At 45.8% G+C, this 25,145-nt stretch overlaps 1 protein-coding gene across 3 annotated transcripts; it reads right to left on the minus strand.

The window, feature by feature from the left end:
* Positions 1-1,414: 1,414 nt before the first annotated feature.
* On the minus strand, positions 1,415-4,320 carry LOC124698811 (cysteine-rich receptor-like protein kinase 10). 3 transcript variants are annotated; one of them, XM_047231231.1, is made up of 8 exons: positions 4,125-4,320; positions 3,854-4,002; positions 3,511-3,775; positions 3,065-3,320; positions 2,839-2,989; positions 2,550-2,741; positions 2,411-2,443; positions 1,415-1,631 (listed from the first exon to the last, which is right to left on the minus strand). In XM_047231231.1, the coding sequence occupies exons 2-8, from the start codon at positions 3,998-4,000 to the stop codon at positions 1,569-1,571; spliced, it is 1,107 nt and encodes a 368-aa protein (XP_047087187.1). In that variant the 5' UTR covers positions 4,001-4,002; positions 4,125-4,320; the 3' UTR covers positions 1,415-1,568. The 3 variants fall into 3 exon arrangements, with proteins under 3 accessions (XP_047087187.1, XP_047087192.1, XP_047087199.1); XM_047231236.1 differs by having other exon boundaries at positions 3,854-4,026; XM_047231243.1 differs by lacking the exon at positions 2,411-2,443 and having other exon boundaries at positions 4,125-4,319.
* Positions 4,321-25,145: the final 20,825 nt, after the last annotated feature.

Consider the following 25,145-nt stretch of genomic DNA (forward strand, 5'->3'; position numbering starts at 1 on the left):
AGGTGCGGTCAACCAGTGCCTGGCGCACCGTGCGCATCTTCCTGCGCCGTTTAGGGACCAGCGCGTACACCTCCGGCGCCATCTCCTTGATGGAACGGCCGCCCAGCCATCGGTCTTCCCAGAAGAGGGCTGACTCTCCATTGCCAACCCTCATCGAGGTGGAGGCGGCAAAGATGTCCAGCTCCATCTTCGAGAATTGCATGTCCAGCCCACGCCACGGACGCAGGGGGTCAGTGCGCATCCTCCACAGCCAGCGCACCCTTAGGCTTATGGCCATACGTGCCAGATCGGGAATCCCCAGTCCGCCTAGATGCGGCGGTCGACACACCCTTGCCCAGTTCACATGGCAGTGACCTCCATTGGCCTCTGCCCGGCCTACCCAGAGGAACCCTCGCAAAATCTTGTTGATCTGCTTGAGAGTCTTTTTGTTCAGTGCCAGGACCATTATTTGATGCAACGGGATTGCCGCCAGCACGGCCCGGATCAGCGCCAAACGTCCAGCTTGCGGCATCATAGACGCCCGCCACGTCGGCAGCTTGTCAGCTAGCCTATCTACAAGCGGCTGGAAAGTCTCGGCCGACAGACGCCTTGTAGATAGGGGAATACCCAAGTACTTCACCGGGAAAGGCGCTAGCTGGCACTCCATGTGCACCGCTGCCGCCCCAGCCTCCTCTTCCGAACACGCAATCGGGGATACCGAGCATTTGGCGAAGTTGGTGCGTAAGCCGGAGGCCTGTCCGAACAATTCCAGTATGCCACGGACCGCACTCAACTCTGACTCGTCAGGGTGGCAGAAGATCACCACGTCATCCGCATAGAGCGACACAGAGGTCGCCAGGTCCCGCCGCGCCAACCGTCGCAGCACACCCAGCTCATATGCCTTGGCAAGCACCTTGTTGAGCGAGTTCATCACTAGGACGAACAAAGATGGCGACAGGGGGTCCCCCTGTCTCAGTCCCCTCCGATGCCATATCGGGGGTCCTGGCTCGCCATTGAGCAGCACCCGGGTACTAGCCGTGGCCAGCAACAGAGAGACAAGCTCTCGGAACCTCGCCATTGACACGTATGCCTAACTTTTCTTAGAGATATACAAAAAAAATCTGCTAGTCTTCGAAGTTTTCAAACTTTTTAAGTTCTTAGAACACCATCTTCTGTATCTCTTACATGGTTGTGCTCCTGAATCCTGATTTTGGTTGAGGAAGGTACCTAGCCACGTGCTTTTACGTAGTAATTCGATTAATGAGACAAATAGACGGACATCCCTATTTTTGTTCTGCAGAGGGCGAGCGAGCGCTGTTCGCTGTCTTTACCATGTTCGGAAATGGTAGAGTTACTTTTCATACTAAAGTTAACAACATTATCTTATTGTACCAGGGAAACCGATTCTTATTTGAAAGGATATGAAACACAACAGTAACAAAAGATATAATTTCTGAAAAAATTACTCCCTCCAATCCATAATAAGTGTCATGATTTTAGTTCAAGGATTTGAGATGTTTCCACACTGACATGACATCTACGGGTCTTATTTCCAGCATACATAAGATCTTGTAGCAAATACTAGAGCACTATTTCTTCTTGTCACCAAAAATGGATCTAAGCTTCGCGCTAGTTGTAGACGTGCGGGTGACCTGAAATTTCATATAGCGTGTTGGAGCAATCAGAAATGTCTAGCAGAAACTGTATGATCATGCAGATAGGTGGTTCATTTTAGAAATCACATGTTTTACAATTACAGTAAGATATATATTAAAATATGAAAGCCAATGAAGTAGACAGTGCATTTAGTTGGCAACTGTAGTATACACATTACACAAAAAAACATTTGCCAAAAAAAAAACAGTATTGTAGACATGATTATGCAGTTGATGACCAGATTGCTTATATCTTAATGAAAACATTTTATGCTACACACGAGAAGAGGATTATTTCTTTTCTTGTTTGTTTATCATGGTCATCCAACCTAGTTAAGTATGGCCATATACTTTTGGCTTTTTATAGTTGCGAAATTTCTACAACATAGCTCTTCGAGTGTCCCATTCATATCGCTAGGTGACATCCTAAGATAGAATACACACTTCCTATTAGCTGGCAGGCAGAAATGAACAGCAGAGGGTATATATTTTTGTAGTACTCTTCAGTTCGCAGCAAAATCACGTGAAAGGATTCTTATGATGCGCAAAGAAATTCTACATTTGGGACATATCTAAAATATCCGACCAGATATCTGTGATGATTGAGACTCCCTTCCTTAATGAATGTGAAGGGCGTGTATGTGCTAGTTCGTATACAAAGTATGGCAACAACACAAAATAAACGCAATATATGCAGTGTCAGAAAATTTAAATATATCAATGTAAACATGAATATGCTTGTAATTTTAACGATTAAGACGTTTGTGCATACGCACCATCGTGAATATAGATGGACAGCAGTGACCCTCCTTTAGTTACCAAAAAATAAAGAACTGATCAGCTATTTCAGACGAAAATTAAAATGAAGTTATCTCAATTCACTATAAGAAATTACATAATCCTGTATTAGCATACCTTTTTTGCCGTTCGGCTTTCACGCAGTCCGTTGAGAGTGTCAACAATTTCATCTATGGGAGGTCTGCATTTCCGGTCAACCTCAACACATTTTAACCCAATTTCGATGCATGCTTTAACCTGTTTGTGGCCTTCTGAATCTAACAATGCATACTTCGATGCTATATGCTCTGGTGTCCACTCTTTACATACCTACAGAAACAATGCTTGGTGGTTATATGCAAACTAAATGTAGCATAAATCTCCAATTTCAATCTTCAAAACTCAAATAATTAGAGTCTCATCATACTTTATCAATAAATTTTCTTGCGGATGGTTGGTCTTTTTCGGGGCAGTTCTTCTCTCTTGTGGTGATCTCAATTATCATTAGGCCTAAACTATATATGTCTGACTGCGCTGAGATTTCACCTTTGTATAGATACTCTGGAGCCATGTATCCGCTGGATCGCATTAACATCTAAAGTTAAGTGGGAATTACATTATAATAAGGAACAGAGTAATGTTCTCAAGCTTACTAGGATCCCACAACTGTTTGTGTGCACAATCTGGTTTGTTCTTGGCCAAAGACTCTCGAAAATGCGAAATCCGCAATCTTTGGCACCATATTTGCATCCAACAGTATATTTTCAGGTTTCAGATCCATATGGATAATGGGAATGTCCAACTTGTGTAAATATTGCAAGCCCTTACAAATCCCCTTGATTATTTTGAAGCGTGTGCCCCAGTCAATGCTGGGTTCAGCCGAAGAGACATCCTCAGCTGCTTCGGCCTCTGCATAGTGCATATCAGCATAAGAGGGTTAGCAATTTGGAATATTAATAACTGTAAACATGCATTACAAGAAACTAGATGGGACGATGGAAAACCAAATAGTGTAGAAAAACGATGTCCTATCCCCAAACTTGAAAACTAACCGCTAAGAAATATGGTAAATGAGAATATGTGGGAAATAATATACTACCAAAAAGTTTCTCCTCGAGGCTTCCGTCAGGTAAATATTCGTAGCAGAGCAAACTTTCAGTTATGTCTGCCTGGATATACTTTCCGTCGAACTGCACCAGCTTCTTGGTTGTTTCACTGCAGAATGCAACCAGCTGCACTATGTTCTCATGCTTGAGCGCCATGACATTCTGAACCTCCTTTGAAAACGTTTTGTCGGCAGGCATCGGCGCGTTCTCCTGGAGTTTCCTCACGGCAATCACTCTGTCACCGTCCGGAACAAATCCCTGTTCAATCTCGCAGATATATTAGCATGTCTTCCTCAACCTCTGGAACACCAAAACACCAATGGAAAATTATCACACCTTATAGAGTGTTCCGAATGGACTTCCACTGATTTTCCGATCTTCGGCGAAGTCATTCGTGATTTGCTTCAGAAAGTCGTATGGCAGTTCCTCCGGGAGCTCGGGGCTCGTGTTGTTCTCTTGGGTTTTACTTCCAGAAGGGGCCATTTCTGAGGATCGACCGTGAGCAGCGACTGGTTGTGGGTTATTCTCAGTTTACAAAACAGCATAAATAAGAGTAAAAATGCAAAATTTAACAGCTAAAAAGAACATGCTGGGCACAGTCACTAACCTTCGACAGTGAATCTGGAAGCCTTGAGGGATCTATGGGCAGGTGGGATTGGATCTAGCTATGGGAATCGAGGAACGAGATAAATGGTCAGTCTTGTTGCTAGCTATGGCAGGTGGGATTGGATCTAGATAAAGGAGCAACACGAAGAGGAAGAAGTTGACCTGTTTGGGGTCAGTTCAGTCTTCCGATTGGTGTACATAATAACGTATGTATATGCCCATCGTGTCCACGTCATAAGATGTCCACCTGACAATGCGTGTCGCCTAGCTGCCTAGATCTCGTCGTCACCGCGTATTTTCCGCAGGCCGCGTAGAGCAAGAACTTTATACCTGCAGTTAGTGCGTCTCCAATACCGCGTGGCGTGATACCTGCTGTAGCGTGTGCAGCGGCGGTTGCAACTAGCAAAACATTTATACGCAAAAAAAAACTAGCAAAACATTTACTGTACGTCCAAACAGTGTAGGACAAGCAAGCCCAAACCCCTCGCGCGCTCCTCACGCCCCCCTCCCCCCAAGTCCGTCTCCATCCATCGCTGCAGCCGCCGTGGCGGGGCCCGCCGCTGAATGTGCTATCGGGTGAGGCGGCTGCATGCTGACCGACGTGAGGAGGCCAGGGCGACGGCCCTACGCGAGTCGACAACGCTTCGGTGGCGGAGGCTCAGGTGGTGGCCGCGGTGACGTGCTTCAGAGCGTTCCCGTGGATGGTGGCCGGCATCTTCGGTCACGGGGGTGGCATTGCTACCGGTTGGCCCAGGGAGCCTCCTTCGTGGCGGATCTGGAGCTCCAAGCTTCAATCCCTGCGTCCGGCCAGGCCGGCGGTGCGGCAGTGATGTCGTCGGTTGGAGAGGTGGTGGCATGGGTGGTTGTGCTGCTGGCCCGATCCATCTTGGATCCGTTGGGGCTTGCCAGCGGCAGGGAGGTGGTGCTGTGGCGGTCTTGGATGTGGAAGTTGGTTGTAGTTCGTTGCCTCACAGCTCGGGTGGTTCGAGGTGAAGGACCCTAGGAGAAATCCTTGTCCGGGCTTTGGTCCGGACTAGCGACGGCGACACATGTGGGTGCCGTTGATTTTCTTGGAAGCGTCGTTCAGGGCTCCTCTCATCACCTCGGAGTTTTGCCTTCACAGGGAAACCGTAGATCCTTGGGATCGGACAATGGAGACGCTTCTGGGTCTTTCTCCTTGCTGAGGGCATCGTTTCGGAGTTGGCTTCGTCTTGGCGACTAGAGGGTGGATGGTTGTTCAGGCGCCTCGTTTGGGGCGCTGCGGTCAGTTTGGCAACGATGATGCGTCAAGCAGAGCTTGGGTCGCGGTTTGGGCTTCGATAGTCGGTTACCGACATGTCCGATGGGTATTCTCGTCCTTCGTTGTGTCGCTGTGGAGTCGGAGCTACGGTGGGGTGTGCCTCTGCAGTAATGATGACCGGCAATCGGTCGTGTGGAGGACGATTTGGTCGATGCAAGCCCAGCATAGTTCTCTTGTGATGCTCGACGGCCAAGTTAGAGTTGTCTCTCGTTGGCGTGTGTGGCCGATTGTTGGTATTTTGCGAGGTCGGTCAGGGGTTGTGCCCAATATGGTTTTGTTCCATGACGATATTGGTGCATTTGTATCGGTTTTTGGTCAGTTTTCTCGCTAATAAATCGGCCGCCTTCTTCTTTATCAATGAAAATGACAAGTCTTGTCTTGTTTCAAAAAGAATAGTGTAAGACACTATTCAGGATGTCACTCCAACCCTAGCACGTTTAACTTCTTCATTCCTTCCAGTTGAGGTTTCAAGAAATAAATGACACCTTGTTGATAATACTACCATATCAATCTTATTAACCCTTACACCATGATATCACAACTCTCTATGTTTTTGAATTTTAAACAATTATTTAAATTAACATCAATGATTAAGTAATAATAATCTTTATGCAGAATTCAATTACTAATGTGTTTATTTTTAAATATATATAATCCTAAATTTCTAACGAAAAACTAAAATCTTCCTACTTTCGTATTTCCATTTGAAATTCGAATCTAACTGTTTCCCATGATCATTTTAGTATATTATACATTTTTTCTAACATCGTATGCAACCAAAAAACTGTTTTACCGATACTTGAAGCAATTTGCAACAAAGGCCGCAATTCATTTTTATTAAATTCTCTTGCAACTAGATGACATAACACATGTATATCTCTAAGGATTTTATTTTTGATTTCTTTTTTAATCATTTTATGTCATTCAGTTGAAACTTAAAAGGCGATCCAAGGGGGTGCGTGGAGGGAAAAAATCCAGGTTTGTGGTTACGGCCTGGCCATCGGCATAGAGCTAGAGGGCAAAAATATAACGACATCGCCTCGCCGTCACGGTGGAGACCCATGTACCGATGGCCACTGTCAGCACAAACTTTCCTATGCTGACGACTTTTTTGTGCCGACGGCTTTCTTCGCGGCCTACCTTGTTCGAGGCCTGCGCTGACGGCTCCGACAAAAAGCCATCGACATAGCATTTAGCCGTCGGCACCTTGACTTCCTCCCGTAGTGATATAGGTATCAGCGAACTTTTTTCTAAAAAATCATAATTTTAGCTTTTAAAAAATTATGAAAAAATCCGTATATAATCGATGTTTTATCCCACAAATGTGATTTGTTTTTTTCAAATACTTTATATTTTGAGATACACAAAAATAACAAAAGTGTAGATTTGAGTAGTCATTTTTAAATATCCAAAACATATCAGATTTTATCATTTTTATCTAGCACAAAATAAAAAGAATTTCGGGTTAAGATTTTGCATGATTGTGAGATGTATCACCGACTCTTTTCCAGAATTATTTTCATATTTTTGAATAACTTGTAAAAATATCTTTTATTTTTTTTAATGGCGAGATTACTGGAGCTCGAGAGCCAAAAACACTTTTCTTCTTTTGACACAAATTTTACAGGTGCAAACCATATAATATAACTAATGTGCCTGATTTATTTCACATTTAAAAAAGTCAGAAATGTGACATCTAATAATAGAATGCCGATGCAACTTGTTGAAGAATATTCCCTCTCCAAATACAGGAGAACCAATGGTGAATGCCACCAATAATAAATCATAGCATCTCCAACGAAGCCTCAAATAGTTTGTCCTCAATGTGTTCGATGTGTCCAGGAGACATTAGGTGAGTGATGGAGGCGAGTGGGGATGAGTGGTGGGACGACAAGGTTCTTTTAATTGGACCCACGTGGTAGTTGGACGTCAGGGTGTGGCTGCCATGTGGGCTAGGGGGCTGAGACGCGAGCGGCCTACCCATGAATAAATTGTCCATTTGGACGGCATCTTTGGTTCATGTTTTGGGCCACTTATGCCCATACGGATCAAAAGGATAGGTTGAGAAGCTTTGCAGGTTTCCCTTGGAGATGCTCCAGACTTCTTTAGAAAAATGTAAAATAAAGTTTACTCATGTCAATTAATTTTCTTTGTTGATATTTCATTTATAGGGGTGAAAGAGGACACGGTAGCTTGCTGCTATGGTTGTATGTCTGGAAAATCACACTTGTAATGATTGAGATGAGGAACGCTAGATAATGAGTCACTAGTGGAAAACAGGGGAAAACAGCATATATTTATACGCTACTACAAGTTGTACACGTTGATTCATTATATATAAATCGAGCAAACAAATATTGGAAGCAAAAGTCGATCTATTCGTAGATTCCCCTTACACATATACATGTAGCTCACGACTACCGGGACTAAAGCCCGTCGTTTCAAGAGGGAGAGCGCCTATTTGGACTAAACAAGCCGTTGTTGTCTATTACTTCTCTAATCAAAAGTCCCGCCACTTCCTCCACAATTCCTAATAGGTGTTCCTTTGGTTGGAGCGTGTCCCGCATGAAGTTGACCTATATAGGAAAATGAGATGAATATGACTATATCAATCTTGATAATGAAATATTGACGATAATAAATTAAAGTTGTGAATGTTATTGCTTACGTTGAATTTATTATTGTTGTGCTTCTCAGTGGTTAACATGCGAATGGACTCGCAAACGTAGTATCCACATAGATTCGTCCCATGTGGCTGCTGGACGCACGGTACAGGAGTAAATGTTAGCCTCTCTGCCCACGTACCCTTAGTATGTTTCCTGAAAGCTCTCCAAGCCCTGCCAGGAAAAATAATGATTGAATGAGTGGATAATTAATTGAAATCTCACGAAAGATATAGCGCGTCAATGATTGAAATTACGTCTGGAGCAACTTCTGCAAGTCGCGGAACCCGTCTAGGCCTCTACTCATTGGGTCCCTTACTTCAACTATTCCGTTATCAACTTGAATGTCTAGTAGAATCCAGTGGAAGCTGCACATGTTTATGTATATATGTCAGGAATTACACTTAACATCGAGTAAGAAAAATTGAATGTGTATAACCGATCATTAAGACTCTCACTCGTAGTTGTAAGGAAACAGTATTGAATCACAGAAATGTTGTTCCCCCAAAAACCTTAGTAGGTTTACCCCCGTTTCTTCGCCTTTATGCTTTACCGTTGACATAGGCATCCCAAATGGGCCTGCCGAAGATAGTACCCAGGGTTTACTGAAGGCCCACTACCCGAAGAATAAGAAGATTCGGAAGCCCGAGATGTTATTAAGGAAAGCTAGAGTTGTAATAGGAAGTGTTATTTGTAATCTTGCGGGATGAGTTAGAAACCGTCCCGGACTCTGTAACTTGTACAGCACGAATCCCTCGGCTCCGCCTCCTATATAAAGGGGGTGGGGGGTCGAGGGACGAGGAGATCATCGAATCATTATTTACAAACCCTAGTTTTCATAATCGTCGAGTACTTTCCGGCTGAAACCTTCGAGATCTACTTACCCTCTACTTCTAACTAAACCCTAGCCTACAATCCATAGGCATTGACAAGTTGATACCTTGTCAATTGGCGCCGTCTCGTGGGAACTAGAGGCGTAAGGATCGATCTCGATGGCACGTTCAAGATCTTCGACATCATCAACCGCAAGCAACGCAATGGATCGAGGTAAACGGATCGCTGCTGGTTCTGTCGATTTTGTTCCTCACCCACCCTCCCGTTTGGATGCATATGCGTATCTGGCGGAGCCTATGGAGATGACGTTCGGAAGGTTTCACTTTCGCGTCGAGAAGGAAGGATCGTATCGTGTCGAAATTCCGATTTCGTCGGGATCGTCGGCGGTCGATTCCGATTTTTCAAGCTATACATCGTCAACCGAATCAGGAGAAAAAGAAACTTCGTCGATACGCTACGTCAGCACCAGGGCAAGAGAGAAACTCGCCAAGATCTTCAGCGACATGTCGTTTGAGTCATCTGCGGACTCATATATAAGCGATGACTCAAGCAGTGTCGACAGTTACGACTTCATCGACAAATCTATTACGATGGGCAAGGTCTTCATCAATCTCAATGATGGTGTCACCAAACCCAACATAGATCCGAATACAAAATATCATCAGATTTATGCCATTGAAGAGCCAAACAACGATCAAGAGGAAACATTCGAGGCTTTCGACGATCCGGGAAATCCATACGTCGATCCCTCCGATCTGCGACGAGGCTCGGGCAATAAATACGTTGGGCCACGACGCGCGAGACGAGTTCAACTCTCGCAAGCGGCGTGGGATAGAGCCGCGAGAGCTATGAACGGTTCGGAACCAATGGCCACCACAGCCACACCGGAGGAATTGCAAGCATATCAATATAGGCTCGCACGAGCTGCAAGAGAATTGGAAAAACAGACGACTGAGTTAAACGAAGAAAGGAGGCGGCACGCATCCAGCAGGAGAAGGGCAGATTTGAGTCGACAATCTAGAACTTCGGGTGATAGTCACAGGGAGGCTCGGAACAGAGGAAGATCAAGGTTACAATACATACCCGAAGCAGAAAGAGAGCACTTGATCCAAAACCTCGACATGTCCTTTATGTCGATAGATACAAGAGGGAACATCATCCCTAAGACACCAGAGGCTGGGTATATGGCGACACAAGCTTTTATCCTCGCATCTAAACCACCTCCAGGAGATCCAAGGGAAACACTATACAATATGGCGATAGCAGGAGTTGGAGCTATGGGGACAGTAAACCGTTTCATGATGTACTTTATCTGGGTCAATAAACCCAATATTGATAATATTATTACTTTTGCATTCACTGATCTTCAGTCTGCATAAGAGAACACATAAGATATAATGAGTATATGCAATGAAAACGAACATGAACTGAATGAACATGAACTTATATGTAGTTAACAACTTACAAGCAATAGCAACTCATGAGAGATTTGTCGAGGGCTTCTAAATTGAATAACTGCCAGAGTTCATTCATCTCAATATGGATCTCCTCCTTTCGGTAGTAATATTCAAATGGTATATTCGCCACGATGTAACGTATGTTCTCCTTGCATGCATCAAGGTACCACTGATGCAAATTCCGCATATGTGTTGGCAGTTTATGCAGCCGCTCTCTGCTGACCAAGTCAGCCCCGTAGACAAATTTAGGAGCTATATCAGCAGTGGCTAGTGCAGCATCTGCGGCACCCAGCAATTCCTCCACGGTACATCCACAGTCAGCCGCTAGCTTTGCAGCTTCTTCCATATTGATACCACCACCATGTTCCAGGTACACCTTTGGTACTGTTGGGAGTGGGGACAACTTGCGGACAGGACTCCTGAAACGCTTCCGGTTGGGTGCATTCCGAGTCTTAGTGGGCGCAGGCGGCGGCGCTGGAGATGGAGATGGACTACGGATGTCGTGGTCGATGTCGTACCCATGGGGTGATGGTGGCGACATGTGATCAGTCGGAGGAGGTGATGGTGGCCTTCGATCATTTGGAGGAGGTGATGGTGACCTGGTGGGACAACTAGTAGAGGTTACCATGCCTGGCAGCCTGATGTTCTTCTTTTCCCAGAGAATGATTTCTCCCAGCACCTCTCTGAGTGTAACCCCCCATCACCTCCAGGGATTTCGAGCTCCAATGTCTCCCACGACGGTACAACTGAATCCACCCCGACACGAGCATAGCCGACTGGAATCCGATTGCCATGCCATGTTGCCGGCTCACCTTCGAGTCCAAATGCAGGTAAGACATAGCCGACCGCCACCTTAACAGACATGTTCCTGAACACCTCATGGAGATCACAAGGTGTTTGCTCCTTGATTCCATCCACGGGGTCGCTAGGACCGCCGTCTATCATCCGTGTAGGCGGGGCCTCCGAGTCGGCCACGTTGCTGTCTCATCGCTGAGATATGCTGGCGGTATTATCTGGCTGGCGCTGTCCTTTAAGTTCATTAATCTCCCGCTGCTGCTGCTGAATCTCCAGCTTCTGCTGGTCTAGTTGCCGTTGGAACTCAGCCATCCGGTCATTCTACACCTCCAGCTCGCGTTTTTTTGCTCTCGCTCGGCTTCTATAAGTCTCCGCGTCATTCGGAAACCCAAGCGCCCACAGAACACTAGGGCTGAAGCCTCTTGTTCGTCCTCCCTTTTCAGGATTACTGAGGACAAGCGTCAGCAAGTCTTTCTCTCTATCGGGAGCAAACTTCAGTTTTCCCGTTTTAATATTAGCCGTCACTTCAATCCATTTTTCCCTGGGTACCCTAACCTTGCTGTCACTTTCAACAAGGTTCCCTGTCTTCATGTCATACTCACAGCCATGCCCAAGGAACCAATTTCGAGCCCTAGTGTCTCATCCTTCTCGCTCTGGTTCTGGAGTGATCCCATTCAGCTTCATCTCAGCCTCTTGTGCATCCCACTTAGGCATGGCTACTTCGTAGCCCCCTCGCCCCCTATGATGGTGATATTTCTTTTCGCTTGCATTCTTCTTGTTTTTCTTTGACAGGTTAACAGCCTCCTCTGATTCTTTGTACTTCACAAATTCTTCCCAGTTATGCTCCTGCTTCGCTAGATAGTTCTCGAATAATGGAGGCTTCTTCTCGGCCTTATAAGCTACCCATAACCGGTTCTTATACGCCCGGAAAAGTTCCCCCATCTTCTTAAGAGCCTATTTCTTCACTAGCGCCCTCTGCTTGGCATTCTCAGACTCCGATCCCAAATCTGGCAAAGTGAAATGTGTCATCAGGTCGTAAAAAAGTGTGTCTTTGTACCCTATCGGCAACCTCACTTTCGGACACATTCTTGGTCTTGTTCCATTCTCTAATAGTGATCGGGAGACGATCTCTAACCAGAACTCCGCACTGATTTTTAAATGTCACTCTGACACTCGCGGGTGCCACCGGTTGGCCTTTCGCTGATATAGCTTCAATTGTGAAGTGGTCTTTTTTGGTCAACTTCTTTGCCGGGCCTCGTTTCTCCAACTTATCTTCGGAGGCCTAAGAGAATAAAAATTAATTAATTTATATACATATGTATATATAGAATTCCATTAATGCCTCAACTGATCGTATACCTCGTCATGACCGGAGCCGTCGGCTTCTCCATCACCGGAGCCGCAGGCTTCTCCATCACCGGAGCCGCGGGCTTATCCATCACCGGAGCCGCAGTCTTCTCCATCACCAGAGTCGCGCTCTTCTCGATCGGCTTCTGGACCATCGCGGATTATGTCCTCGAATAGGTGTTCCTGTTCCAAGTCTCGATGGATTTCGAATGGATCCATTGTTTCTGCAAAAAATTAAATCGATAAGTACATGTTCTAACCCTAAACAAACCCTAACCCTAATCAAACACTAACCCTAACCCTAATCCGGCGCGTGTCGGTGACGCGTGTTTGCGAGAGGGAGAGGGTGTCAGTGACGCGTGTTTGCGAGAGGGAGAGGGTGTCGGCGACGCGTGTTTGCGAGAGGGAGAGGGTGTCGGTGTCGGGTGTTTACGAGAGGGAGAGGGTGTCGGCGTCGGGTGTTTGCAAGAGGGAGAGGGTGTCGGTGTCGGGTGTTCGCGAGAGGGAGAGGGTTTCGGCGTCGGGTGTTCGCGAGAGGGAGAGGGTGTCGGCGTCGGGTATCTATCTTATCGGCGTCGGGTGTTTGCGAAACTAAATATCTTAAAACAAAATAACTTAATTAAACTAATTACTAAACTAAAAGTAAAACTAATTAACTTAACCAAACTAAAACCTAATTAACCTAAAAGTAAAACTAAACCTAAAACAAAAACTATACTAACTATACTAACCTAAAACTGTACTAACTAAACCTAAAACTATACTAACTAAACCTAAAACTAAAACTATACTAAACCTATACTAACTAAACCTAAAACTAAAACTATACTAACCTAAAACAATTTACAGAAACTATACTAACTATACTAAACTATACTAACCATACTAATTACTAAACTATACTAATTAACTATACAAAAAAACTAAAAAATAAAAAAAACGAGCTCGATCACGGCGCGGCAGAGAGGCAGTGGTGTCGGTGCGCGCTACCTTGCAGCGGCCGAGGTGGCGGCGGCGCCGGAGTCGAGGCAGAGGAGGCGGCGGCGAAGCCCGAGGCGCGGCAGCAGGAGGCGTCCCGAGGCGCGCAGAGGGCGTCGGCGACGATGGCCTGAGGCGGAGGAGCGCGCGCGTGGCTGAGGGCGTCGGCGGCGGCGGCGGAGGTGAAATCCGGCAGCCTGGCGGCACTATTTCTGTCTAGGGTTCGCCTCCAGTGTCGCGGGTGCTGGCTCCGCGCGCGATGCAGGGTTATATAGGAGACCCCCTTTTGTCGCAGGTCGTGCCACGGCCCGCGACAAAAGGCCCCCCTTTTGTCGCGGGTGGTGGCACGACCCGCGACAAAAGGAGGGTTCTTTTGTCGCGGGTCGTGCCACCACCCGCGACAAAAGGGGGTAGGAGCTGATCCGTGGGAACTGCATCCAACGGCTCCGGCCGCTTGAATCCAACGGCCTAGAGCCGTTGGACGCGGATCAACCCTTTTCCTCTCAGACCCTTTTCTGTTTCTATTTTAAATTAATAAAACTATTATTTTAATAACTATTGAATGGTAACTCAAATACAAATGTTTTATATATGGAAATTGATCAGAAAAAGCTATTGAACATGAATATGACATCCATATACCTATTTGCATCTCGCATCATATCAAACGTTGATAGTCGTGTATGTTTCACCCCTGTGCACCGCTGCTGTGCCACACGTGTCGCTTCCCCGTGCCACGTGTCGCGCCCCGTCGACGCCGTCGTGCGACGTGTAGCCACCGCTTCCACGTGCCTCACCCCGCCGACGCCTTCGTGCGACGTGTGTAGCCGTGGCTTACACGTGCCATGCCCCGCGTGCGCTATATAGAGTGCCGCGTGCGCGCGCAGCCACACGTCGCCACCGCCTCCGCTCATTCATCTCCGGGATGCCGCCACGTCGTCGAGGGTCGTCCGGTTTCCGTGGCGTTCGAGTGCGTCCGAGCGGCCGAGATACGCGCCGGTGGCTTCCGCCTCACCCTCGGCACGTACAACACGCCGGAGCTGGCGGCGCGCGCTTACGACGCGGCGGCGTGGCGATTTCAGCGGCCACGACGCGACATGAACTTCCCGGATGTTGAATCTCTAGAGGAGGCGGAGTTCCTCGCGCCAGCGCCGTGCCTCGTTGACGACGAGGACCGTCGCCGGCACCGCCAGGTGCAGCGCAGGATCGCCATCGCCGAGCACGACGAGCAGTTGATGCGCCAGTTGAGGGCGCAGTTCCCCAACGACGTCGACAACACCGACGCGTTCTTCGCTGATCTCAGGGCACAACGCAGGTCTAACAGGCGCCACCGTCGGGCCGTCGCCGAGTTCGAGCTCGAGAACCCGAATACAACTTGGGCCGAAAACGACCCTCGGTGGGATGACATTTGGACGGAGACAACCTCCGACGACGAGTAGAGACTAGACTAGTCATTTATCTATTTTATTATAATTTCAATAAAGTCGTTGTCGGTTGTTTTAGTTTAAATTCAGTTTATAAAGTCGTTGTCGGTTGTTTTAGTTCAATAAAGTGGTTGTTACAAAATTTTATTACGATTGAACTGGAATTAAAGTACAGAGCTCAACTGAAAATTAAGATACATGGCCAGATTCGAATGTTGGAGCCATTCAGTCATAGTCGTGCCTAGCCCTATAAACGTCGCCACTCTAGTCATCATAGTCGCCGACGTCATCGTCGCTAGCATCGGGGTCGCGGTTGTCGAACCTCGGCGGGTGAGCACGCGTGGGCTGGGATTGAGGGTAGCGCAGGCGGGGGCCACGGTAGGCCATGATTCTTTGGACAGTCCGGCCGCGCCACCACAGCCGACGGCCGGCCTCGTTGAAGTTCGAAGGAGGCGGGCCGTCCTCCTCGTACCTGGCAACCGCCCTCTCACGCCGATTGATGAAGAAGCTGTCCCAAGTCGGGCTGTAGTCGGGATGCCACTGGGGATTCCTCCGCTGCTCTGGCGTGAGCTCGAAGTAGTAGTGGTTCGTGATGGCCATCTCGCGCGCCACACCTAGAGGGATAGGAGGGACTGGTACGCCTCCGGTGCTCAACAACCAGCCGGTCGGGACGCGGTAGCCTGGCGGGCAGGGGTAGTTCGAGGCGTAAAGCGCCTTCGCCTCCCGGGGTGTTAGACATAAGATGGAAGCCATGGGAGAGAGTGATGAGGTTTGCAGATATGAGTCTAGATGTGATATGTAAATGGAGGCCAAGCCAACATATATATAGTGGAAAAATGGCGGGAAGACGGAGGCGGGAACGCGGGAAGAAAATAGGCGGGAACGCAGTGGCGCGCGAAACTTTCATCCCGGGTGGAGGCTCAAACCGGGACAAAAGATAGGGGGCCTTAAGGGGGGAGGCTTATCTAGGAGGGCCTTATCTGGGGGGCTGACGTGCGGGTAACCTTTTGTCACGGCTGGTGGGTGCAACCGGGACTAAAGCTGTCGGCAGGATAAGGATGTGTCGGTAACCTTTAGTCACGGTTGGTGGGTGCAACCGGGACTAAAGCTGTCGGCAGGATAAGGACGCGTGGGTGGACGCACTGCTCGATGAGATAAAGCATGTAGCGCACGACGCCCTGTCGAAGGAACAAGACAAAGTAGAAGCGGTGCCGTGCCTATAAAAGGAGCATCGATACGCCTTGCCAAGCGGATCAACAAGCCAAGCACAGTTTCATTCCCATGGATGAAGGAAAGGGTTGGGAAATCTCCCGTGGCGCAGTTTCTCGAAGATGTCGTTGGTGCACACGCCCTACGGCATCTTCGGAAGCCGCGCCTCGGAATTTTTTCCCTGCAAGCCCGTGAACGACTACATCTCCTCTAACAGTGTTGGGGAAAGGGTTGGGAAATCTCCCGTGGCGCAGCTTCTCGAAGATGTCGTTGGTGCACATGCCCTACGACATCTTCGGAAGCTGCTCCTCGGAAAAATTTCCCTGCAAGCCCGTGACAGACTCTGTCTCCTCTATCAGTATTGGGGAAAGGGTTCTCATTATTACATGTAGAGATTGTCTTGGGAACTATATATGAAGAATACATTATTACATCGCCATCTACTGTTGTGATCTTCTACGCCGTAGCCATGGAGAATCTTCATCATTTAGCAAGATGCTTGGGTCAATTTTCACCGTGAAGGGCGGAATTTCTTTAAACTTATTATAATCTTGTGACATGTCTGTCTTGTCATCCACTCCCACAATGTTTCTTTTCCCCGAAAGAACTATGTGGCGCTTTGGCTCCTCAGTTGATGTATTCTTTTGTTGATTTCTTTTTCTCGATTTGCTAGACATGTCCTTCACGTAGAAAACTTGAGCCACCTCGTTGGCTAGGACAAATGGCTCTTCCATGTACGCAAGATTGTTGGGATCCACTGTTGTCATACCATACTTATCGTCTACCTGTACACCACTGAGCTTCACCCATTTGCACCGAAACAAAGAGACCTTAAAAGTGGGTCCATAGTCAAGTTCCCATATCTCCTCTATGTATCCATAATATGTGGTGGTCTGCCCATTCTCGTCTTTTGCATCGAAGCGGACACCACTCTTTTGGTTGGTGCTCTTTTTATCTTGGTCGATCGTGTAAAATGTATTCCCATTTATCTCATACCCTTGGAATGTACATATGTTTGAAGATGGTAACCTGGCCAACAAGTACAGCTGCTCTACAACAGTGGTGTCAATCATGAGATGTGTTTGCAACCAACTGCCGAAGGTATTCATGTGTTCACGTGTAATCAATGAATCGGGCTTGCCCGGGTTTATTTCTCGTAAAACATTCTTATGTTTCTCGATGTACGGAGCCACCAAGCTGGAATTGTATAGAACTGTGTAGTGTGCTTGATTGAAAGAAATCTTGTCCCTGCACACCGTTGCTTTCCTTCCTAGTGTGCCTTTTCCAGTCAGCCTCCCCTCATACCGAGATTCAGGAACACCAATCGGCTTAAGGTCAGGAAGAAAGTCAACACAAAACTCAATGACCTCCTCAGTTCCGTAGCCCTTTGAGATACTTCCTTCCGGCCTAGCTCGGTTATGAACATATTTCTTTAATACTCCCATGAACCTCTCGAAGGGGAACATATTGTGTAGAAATACATGACCGAGAATTCTAATCTCTTCAACTAGGTGAACGAGGAGGTGCGTCATAATATTGAAGAAGGATGGTGGGAACAACAACTTGAAGCTGACAAGACATTCGACCACATCTTCCTGTAATACTGACAAAGTTTCTGGATCCATTACCTTCTGAGAAATTGCGTTGAGGAATGCACATATCTTCACAATGGCTAGTCGAACATTTTCTGGTAGAAGTCCCCTCAATGCAACCGGAAGCAATTGTGTCATAAGCATGTGGCAGTCATGGGACTTTAGGTTCTGGAATTTTTTCTCCTTCATATTTACTATTCCCTTTATATTCGACGAGAAACCAGACGGAACCTTGATACTGAATAGGGCTTCAAAAAAGATCTCCTTCTCTTGTTTGGTAAGAGCGTAGCTAGCAGGCCCTTCAAACTGCCCTGGATGATTGCCGTTTCGTCCTTTATGACGTTCCTGGTCCTCCTGTGCTTCTGTTGTATCTTTTGTCTTCCCATACACGCCCAGAAAATCTAGAATATTCACACAAAGATTCTTGGTCAGGTGCATCACGTCGATTGCCGAGCGGACTTCCAAGACTTTCCAATATTCTAGCTCCCAAAAAATATATTTCTTCTTCCACATGGGCGCGTGTCCGTCAGCGTCTTTCGGAACAGGTCTACTGCCTGGACCCTTTCCAAAGATAACATTTAAATCCTTGACCATGTCAAATATATCAGCACCACTATGGGGGATAGGCTTCGGACGGTGGTCTGCCTCGCCATCGAAATGCTTGCCTTTTTTCCTTAAGAGATGCTTGCGCAGAAGGAAACGGCGATTGTACGGGTACACAACTTTTCTGCTTTTTCCCAAATATTTACTTTGAGTCTCATCTAAACAGTGTGTGCATGCATTGTATCCTTTGTTCGTCTGTCCTGAAATGTTACTAAGAGCAGGTCAATCATTGATGGTTACGAATAGCAACGCTCGTAGGTCAAATTCTTGCTCGGTGTGCTCATCCCACACACGTACACCTGGTTTGGCCCACAACTCCAAAAGTTCATCAACTAATGGCCTTAGGTACACATCAATGTCGTTGCCGGGTTGCTTTGGGCCTTGGATAAGCACTGGCATCATAATGAACTTCCGGTTCATGCACAACCAAGGAGGAAGGTTGTAGATACATAGAGTCACGGGCCAGGTGCTGTGACTACAACTCTGCTCCCCAAAAGGATTCATGCCATCTGTACTTAGACCAAACCATAAGTTCCTTGCCTCACCTGCAAAATCTGGGAACTCTCTCCCGATGTTTCTCCACTGCCGACCATCGGCGGGGTGCCTCAACATCGCGTCTTTCTTACGTTCTTCCATGTGCCATCGCAACAACTTGGCATGCTCTTTGTTTCTGAACAAACGTTTCAACCGTGGTATTATTGGAGCATACCACATCACCTTCGCAGGAACCCTCTTCCTTGGTGGCTCGCCCTCAACATCACTAGGGTCTTCTTTTCTGATCTTATACCGCAATGCACCACATATCGGGCATTTATTCAAATTCTCGTACTTCTTACCGTGGTAGAGGATACAATCATTAATGCATGCATCTATTTTCTGCACATCTAATCCTAGAGGGCAGACAAGCTTCTTTGCTTCATACGCACTGACGGGCAATTCGTTATTTCTTGGAAACAGCTTCTTTACTATTATCATCAATTTTTGAAATCTTGAGTGAGTCACACCGACCTCTGCCTTCCATTTCAGCAATTCCAATATGCTACTCAGCTTTCTCTGCCCATCTTCACAACCTGGGTACAACAATTTGTGGTGGTCCTCTAACATCTTGTCGAACTGCAACCTCTCCTTATCCGTGCCACAATCTCTTCTTGCATCGAAATGGCCCGACGAAGATCATCATCAACGGGATCATCTCGCTGCTCGTTCTTCACCTCCTTCTTCTTCATTGTCTTCCATTGCGGTATCATCGCATTCGGAGAACATAGATCGGTACTGGTCATCGTTATCTTCTTACGCATCGTCGTCTTCCATCATAACCCCTTCTTCTCCGTGCTTGGTCCAAACATTATAGCTGGACATGAATCCAAACCGAAGCGGGTGGCTCTTAATGTCTCTTGAGCAAGAGTAATCCTTCTCGTTCTTACATTTCGGACATGGACATCACATAAAACCTTGCTTCGACTTGTTGGCCTCGGCCACAAGCGAGGAAAGAATTCACGCCCTCTCTGAAAGCGGGAGCACATCGGTTACCATACATCCATGGATGACTCATCTGCATCATAAGTACAATTATGTATCAGATGCAATCACCTTGCTAAAATTAGTATTGTACGGACTATGTATATACGAGAAAATAGTTGCTAACCTTTTAGGATCAAAAAGAGGAAAAATCTTATCAAATAAAATCAAGTGGCATCCCTCATACACATTTCATCAAACACCTCTTGTGCACATGAAGAAAAAATGAGCTAGCATACACCTCCACCTTTCACCATCAAGGAAAAAAATGTAGGGAGGTGGGGGGCTGGCTGTGTGTATATATAGGCATGGCCCTTTTGTCGCGGGCCGTATTACGAACCGCGACAAAAGGGGTGCTGGCAGGCGGCGCCAAAGCTCAGACCCCTTTTGTCGCGGGTGGTGATACGGCCCGCGACAAAAGGCCCGGCTTTCTCGGAATGGTTCCGGGGCGACGTGGTGTGGTGACCCGGCATACCACTGCATGGTGTAGTATGCAAGTCTGATATAACACCAATGAAACACCGTTCCACTAGTATTATATCGCTCAGAGTGGTACAACAGAAACATATGCGGGTCCAAGGCATGTCTATAGAATTACAACACCGACTCTATTACATAAGATCATCATAGCCTCCTACTTTACAATGAGGTAAAGCGCAAATAAGCTCCAGAAGAACGACTCGTAGTCTAGTCTTATTACGAACTCTATTTGTAGAGTATTTAGCTAGCTATAGAGGCTATGAATAGATTCTAGCTAAATAGGAGCTATGTGTAGGAAGCTAGTTCCATTCTATGACTAAACTAGGTTTTCTCCTTGTTGGATGTGGTATCTGCCTCCTTTGACAGGGTCCTGTCTCGTGAAGTAGTTGTTGAATCCTCGGCCTTCGAGTTGTACTGTAGATCCTCCTTTGATGCCTCCATATCTAAGCAGGGGATTTAAGAGTGGAATGAGTACGAGCGTACTCAACAAGTTCATTATAGGAAAGAGGTGTTTAATGCACTAGCTACGGCATTAGACCAGAAAGTCTAATACCAATGCAGGTTTTCATAACCATTTCTTCAAAAGGTTGCTTTTATTCGGAAGAGCTATGTCCGTCGGCCTTCACCGGTTTACTAGAACTTCATGGAGCTCCTTTCCGGCAGCGTTCGCAGTTCCATATCCCGGAACGAGGAGTGACGAGTCACGGTTCTTTACACTCGCGAGAGGTGTGTTGCTTTACCCATAAGAGATCTTAACCTTGGTGCCAACCGGGCATATTCCCCGTCCACACTTCCTATGGTGTGAGGCCCGGTATAAGGTCTAGCCAATCATGTTCCTCCGCTACCTCGAACACCCACCCGTTGTTGCATGCGCCGACCACGGGTCCACGTCGGTCCCATTATTCCTGTAGATTTCAAGGTGGACCCCGACCACGACAACAGGTCTTGGGCTCTACCATACACTCCTACGCCGGTGGCTGCAACCCATCCTAGACCGCAATACCGTGGGGACTTAGGACTCCCCGGCCTCACCATCTTGCTCCTTCGGGCGACAAGTGTACTACGGACTATGCCGTGGGGACTTAGGACTCCCCGACCTCACCAGCTTGTCCCCTTGGATTACAAGTGTACTACGGTAAAGCGCATCCGTTGATGAACGAGAGGTGGAAACACTTTTGACTACTCCGTCCCACTCCGGATCTTATGGTTAACACGGATATTACGGCACAAGAATCACTGGCGACATTTGTTGTTTAATCCTAGATGGATATAAACCCGTGCAATGGAACCTCCACCATATCAACACAATCCATGGTTCCATTGCCCACCACATAGTCATATTCATAGTTATGAAAGTAGTGGTTTTGATTTTTGTGCAATAGTGATAACCATAATACTTTGCAAGTAATTTGATAAAAATACTCAATTGACATGAGCAAGTGATGAACTTGCCTTTCTTGACTGCAAGATTATGCGAGGCAAGGTCTTCGATACGTAGTAACTCCAAATTCGAAATAGCATCATCGTCCGTGAAGGACGATGTTTAAAAGATTGGCAAGGATGCAATAATGCATAAGTATGAGATGCAATCGTTCTAAGCGTGTCCTAACCCCGATGATCTAGGATCAGTGAGTTGTAATGATTAGTTCAGGGTGTGTTACACTTTTAGAGTGATTCACATTCAAGGTTATTATTCAGGTGTGATTACTTGGTATTATAAACAGGTAGATAATAAAGCATAATAATCAATTGGGCATACAAAGAATGATAAATGGCATAATGTTAACAAGTAAAGAATAGTGGTCAGTTTTAGTACTATATGGCATGGTTGGTGATTACTTATTATATAATTCAAAAGAATAGCTTTTGAAGAACATGTTCTTAAATGAAGAACAAGTATGATAATTAGGTTTGTGGGATTCTATGGTTTTCTATGATTCTAATTGGTTCTGGAGTAGATATTAGATGGATCCAAACAAGGTTGGATTCATCAATACTAGGTGGGGTTATGCCTAGGCATCCTAAGCAATTAATTACACAAGGGCGCTATCAAGATTGGTTTATCTTGCTCGTGATAGCTGGCTAGGGTTTATAGATCCTTATAAGCAGGGTTGGTGATGGTTCTCGGTTTACTTCAAAAGAATAACTTTTGAAGAACATACTTCTTAAATAATAAGAAGTATATCAATTAGGTTGAGATTGTTTAGGTTTGCTATTTAATTCCCTAAGTAAAGAATGGTTGGTTCTTAAATGGGATGGTTCCTAAGTATTTCATACTAGTAGGGTTTAATGGAGTATGGTTGGGTAATGCTCAGGGTTTGGCATAGTTGCACCTGAGGTTCATCACCTTGGTGTGATGCTAAGTAGGAATGAATATGGATGATGGATTTGATAATAGGATCTAGGGTTTACACTTGGTTGACTCTACTTGATTAGTTAGGTCTGATGAGGATGAACATATGGGATACCCATATATTGGTGATGGTCTCCTACATTTTATGAGACCAAGACTAGTGTTTAGTTGCTACTATGGTTCTATGATTTGAAAGAAGGAACCATGATCACATGTGCTAACCTAGGGTTTAGGTTAGAAGCAAACTAGGGTTTCCATGTAATAATGGAGCTAGGGTTCCTAATGATATTAGGGTTTTAGGAGTCACATGAAATGATGAGTTCCTGGTTCTATAACTTATGAAATTAGGGTTTTCTAAATACCCTAAAGTTCTTGAATTAATAACTTCACTTTAAGGTTGAAGTTATTAATAACTTTGAAATAAAAAAAATATTGGATTTGGCATTTTTCTATTTTTAAAGATTTTAATAATTAGGGTAATTATTAATCAGGGTTTAATTCCTATTAATATAGATTTAATAAGTTCCAAATAAAGAAAATTAGTTTTAATGTTTTCTTTATTTACTTTACTGGTTTTTATTTATTTTATGAAGTTTTCCTAATTATTGAATTTTAATCGAATTTAGAATTAAAATTAAAGGCTTTAAATAACAAGTATTAAACAATTAAATTTTTATTTAAAATAAAAATTTCATATTATATTTTTATTAAATAGAGTTTACTTTTATAAGAATTTTGATGTCTTATTTTTATTTTTTCTGAGTTAATATGATTTTTCTATAATTATTTGAAGTTGCAGAATTTGCTGGATTTAAATTAAAATAGAAAAGGCTAAGTGTACCGGTTGGGGTTCTACCCATGTCACTGACTGGTGGACCCTAGTCCACGCCAGCTGCCACGCGGACGAAGACTGGTCAAAATTTGACCAGCGTTTGACCTCGCCGACGTTTAGCCACCGGCGGCCAACTGGAAACGGCGCCGTCGATTTAGGGCACCCCCGGAAGCGAAACTCGTACCTACGGACTCCCCTCGACACGCTGGACTACATAGTGGTGTTGGATTTTCGAATGGGTCACCGGAGCGTCGCCGGCAAACATGCCCGCGGCGGAGCAACTCCGGCGGGATCTCGAATCGTAGGCTACTGTTGATGAAATTGCACAAATAAGGGGTCTCTGGGAGCGCACACCCACCCCGAGGCTGATAGGGCCGCTCGACGAAGGCGGGGGTAGTCCGGTTCGCCGGAATTCGTAGGCTGCCGGTGTCGGAGAAGACGGTGGCGTCGGCGTCGATTTCGGGCACCTCGCCTGGATTCCTTCCGTGAGCTGAGCTTGTCGAGGGTGGCCGTCACGCTGGTGTGCTTAGATTGGCTCGTGGAGGCCTCGTTCGCCGGCGGTGAGTAAGACTGGCGGGGCCAGATTTCGGCATGGATGGAATTGGAGAGGAAAGAGGAAGAAACGGAGCAATTTCGTCGTCCAGGGTACTTATAGGGTTCGGGAATGCGCCTCGTCACGAATTCGGAGCAAGGAGAGGACGCCGGCGAGAGGAGAAGCTCCTCACGGTGTCGTGCTGTCGTCCATGCGCTCGGAGAGGATGAGGACGAGCTCCTCTCCGATATTTTGGACGAAGGGGTATCGGGCTGGCTTAGTGGGCTGCTCCTGGTTGGTGGACTGGGCTGTTCTGGTGGGCTCGTGCTGGGCTGCCATGGCCTGCCCAGGTAAGTATCCCCCTTTTCTTTTTTCTGTTTGATTTTCTGTTTTGTTTTGTTCTATTTGAATTCAGGTTTGAATTCATAGTTTAACTCTTTTCTATTTTGCAGGTATTTGATAATTGGAATTTCATGAGGACTAATATGGAATGCATTATATTATTGCATTCTTCTTGAATAAACATTAATATATATAAGTGGCCTTGCTACAATTTTTAATTAGGCAAGAATTTAGGTATTAGTTTTAATTTCCTTTCTCATTTCTGATATACTCCCTGTTGAATAATTAGAGTTAATACCTTGAACTCAAAGTACTACATAGCTTATTATTAGTGCTTGGTTTCTGTTTGAGGAATTTGTCACTTGCACATAATTTTATGGAAGCACTTACTTGTTAAGGTCTTGTAGGTTTTATTATAACCTTATTTCAAGGTTAGCATTCAAATTGTATTCTACTAGTACCTTGAAATACTTAGAGTAATTCTACTCTCATCATGGTTTGATCTTGGTTAATAGGTTAATTGGTTGATCACCATACATATGGTTTCAATTATAAAGTGTAGCACAAGATTTTGCTTATGTTCAAGAATTGAAGCATAAGGTTTATTTGATGTGCAAATATAGGGTTCAAATGTTATTTACCTAATGACACATGAGTTGAATCTTAATTGTGGTTTAGGTTTTATTTGTGATTATCCAAGTGATACACAAACTAGGGTTGAGATTTAATTCGGGTTGTAGAGATGAGATGACACCATATTGCA

Source organism: Lolium rigidum, chromosome 1 (assembly GCF_022539505.1).
Source record: "Lolium rigidum isolate FL_2022 chromosome 1, APGP_CSIRO_Lrig_0.1, whole genome shotgun sequence".
In the NCBI taxonomy this organism is placed as follows: Eukaryota; Viridiplantae; Streptophyta; class Magnoliopsida; order Poales; family Poaceae; genus Lolium; species Lolium rigidum.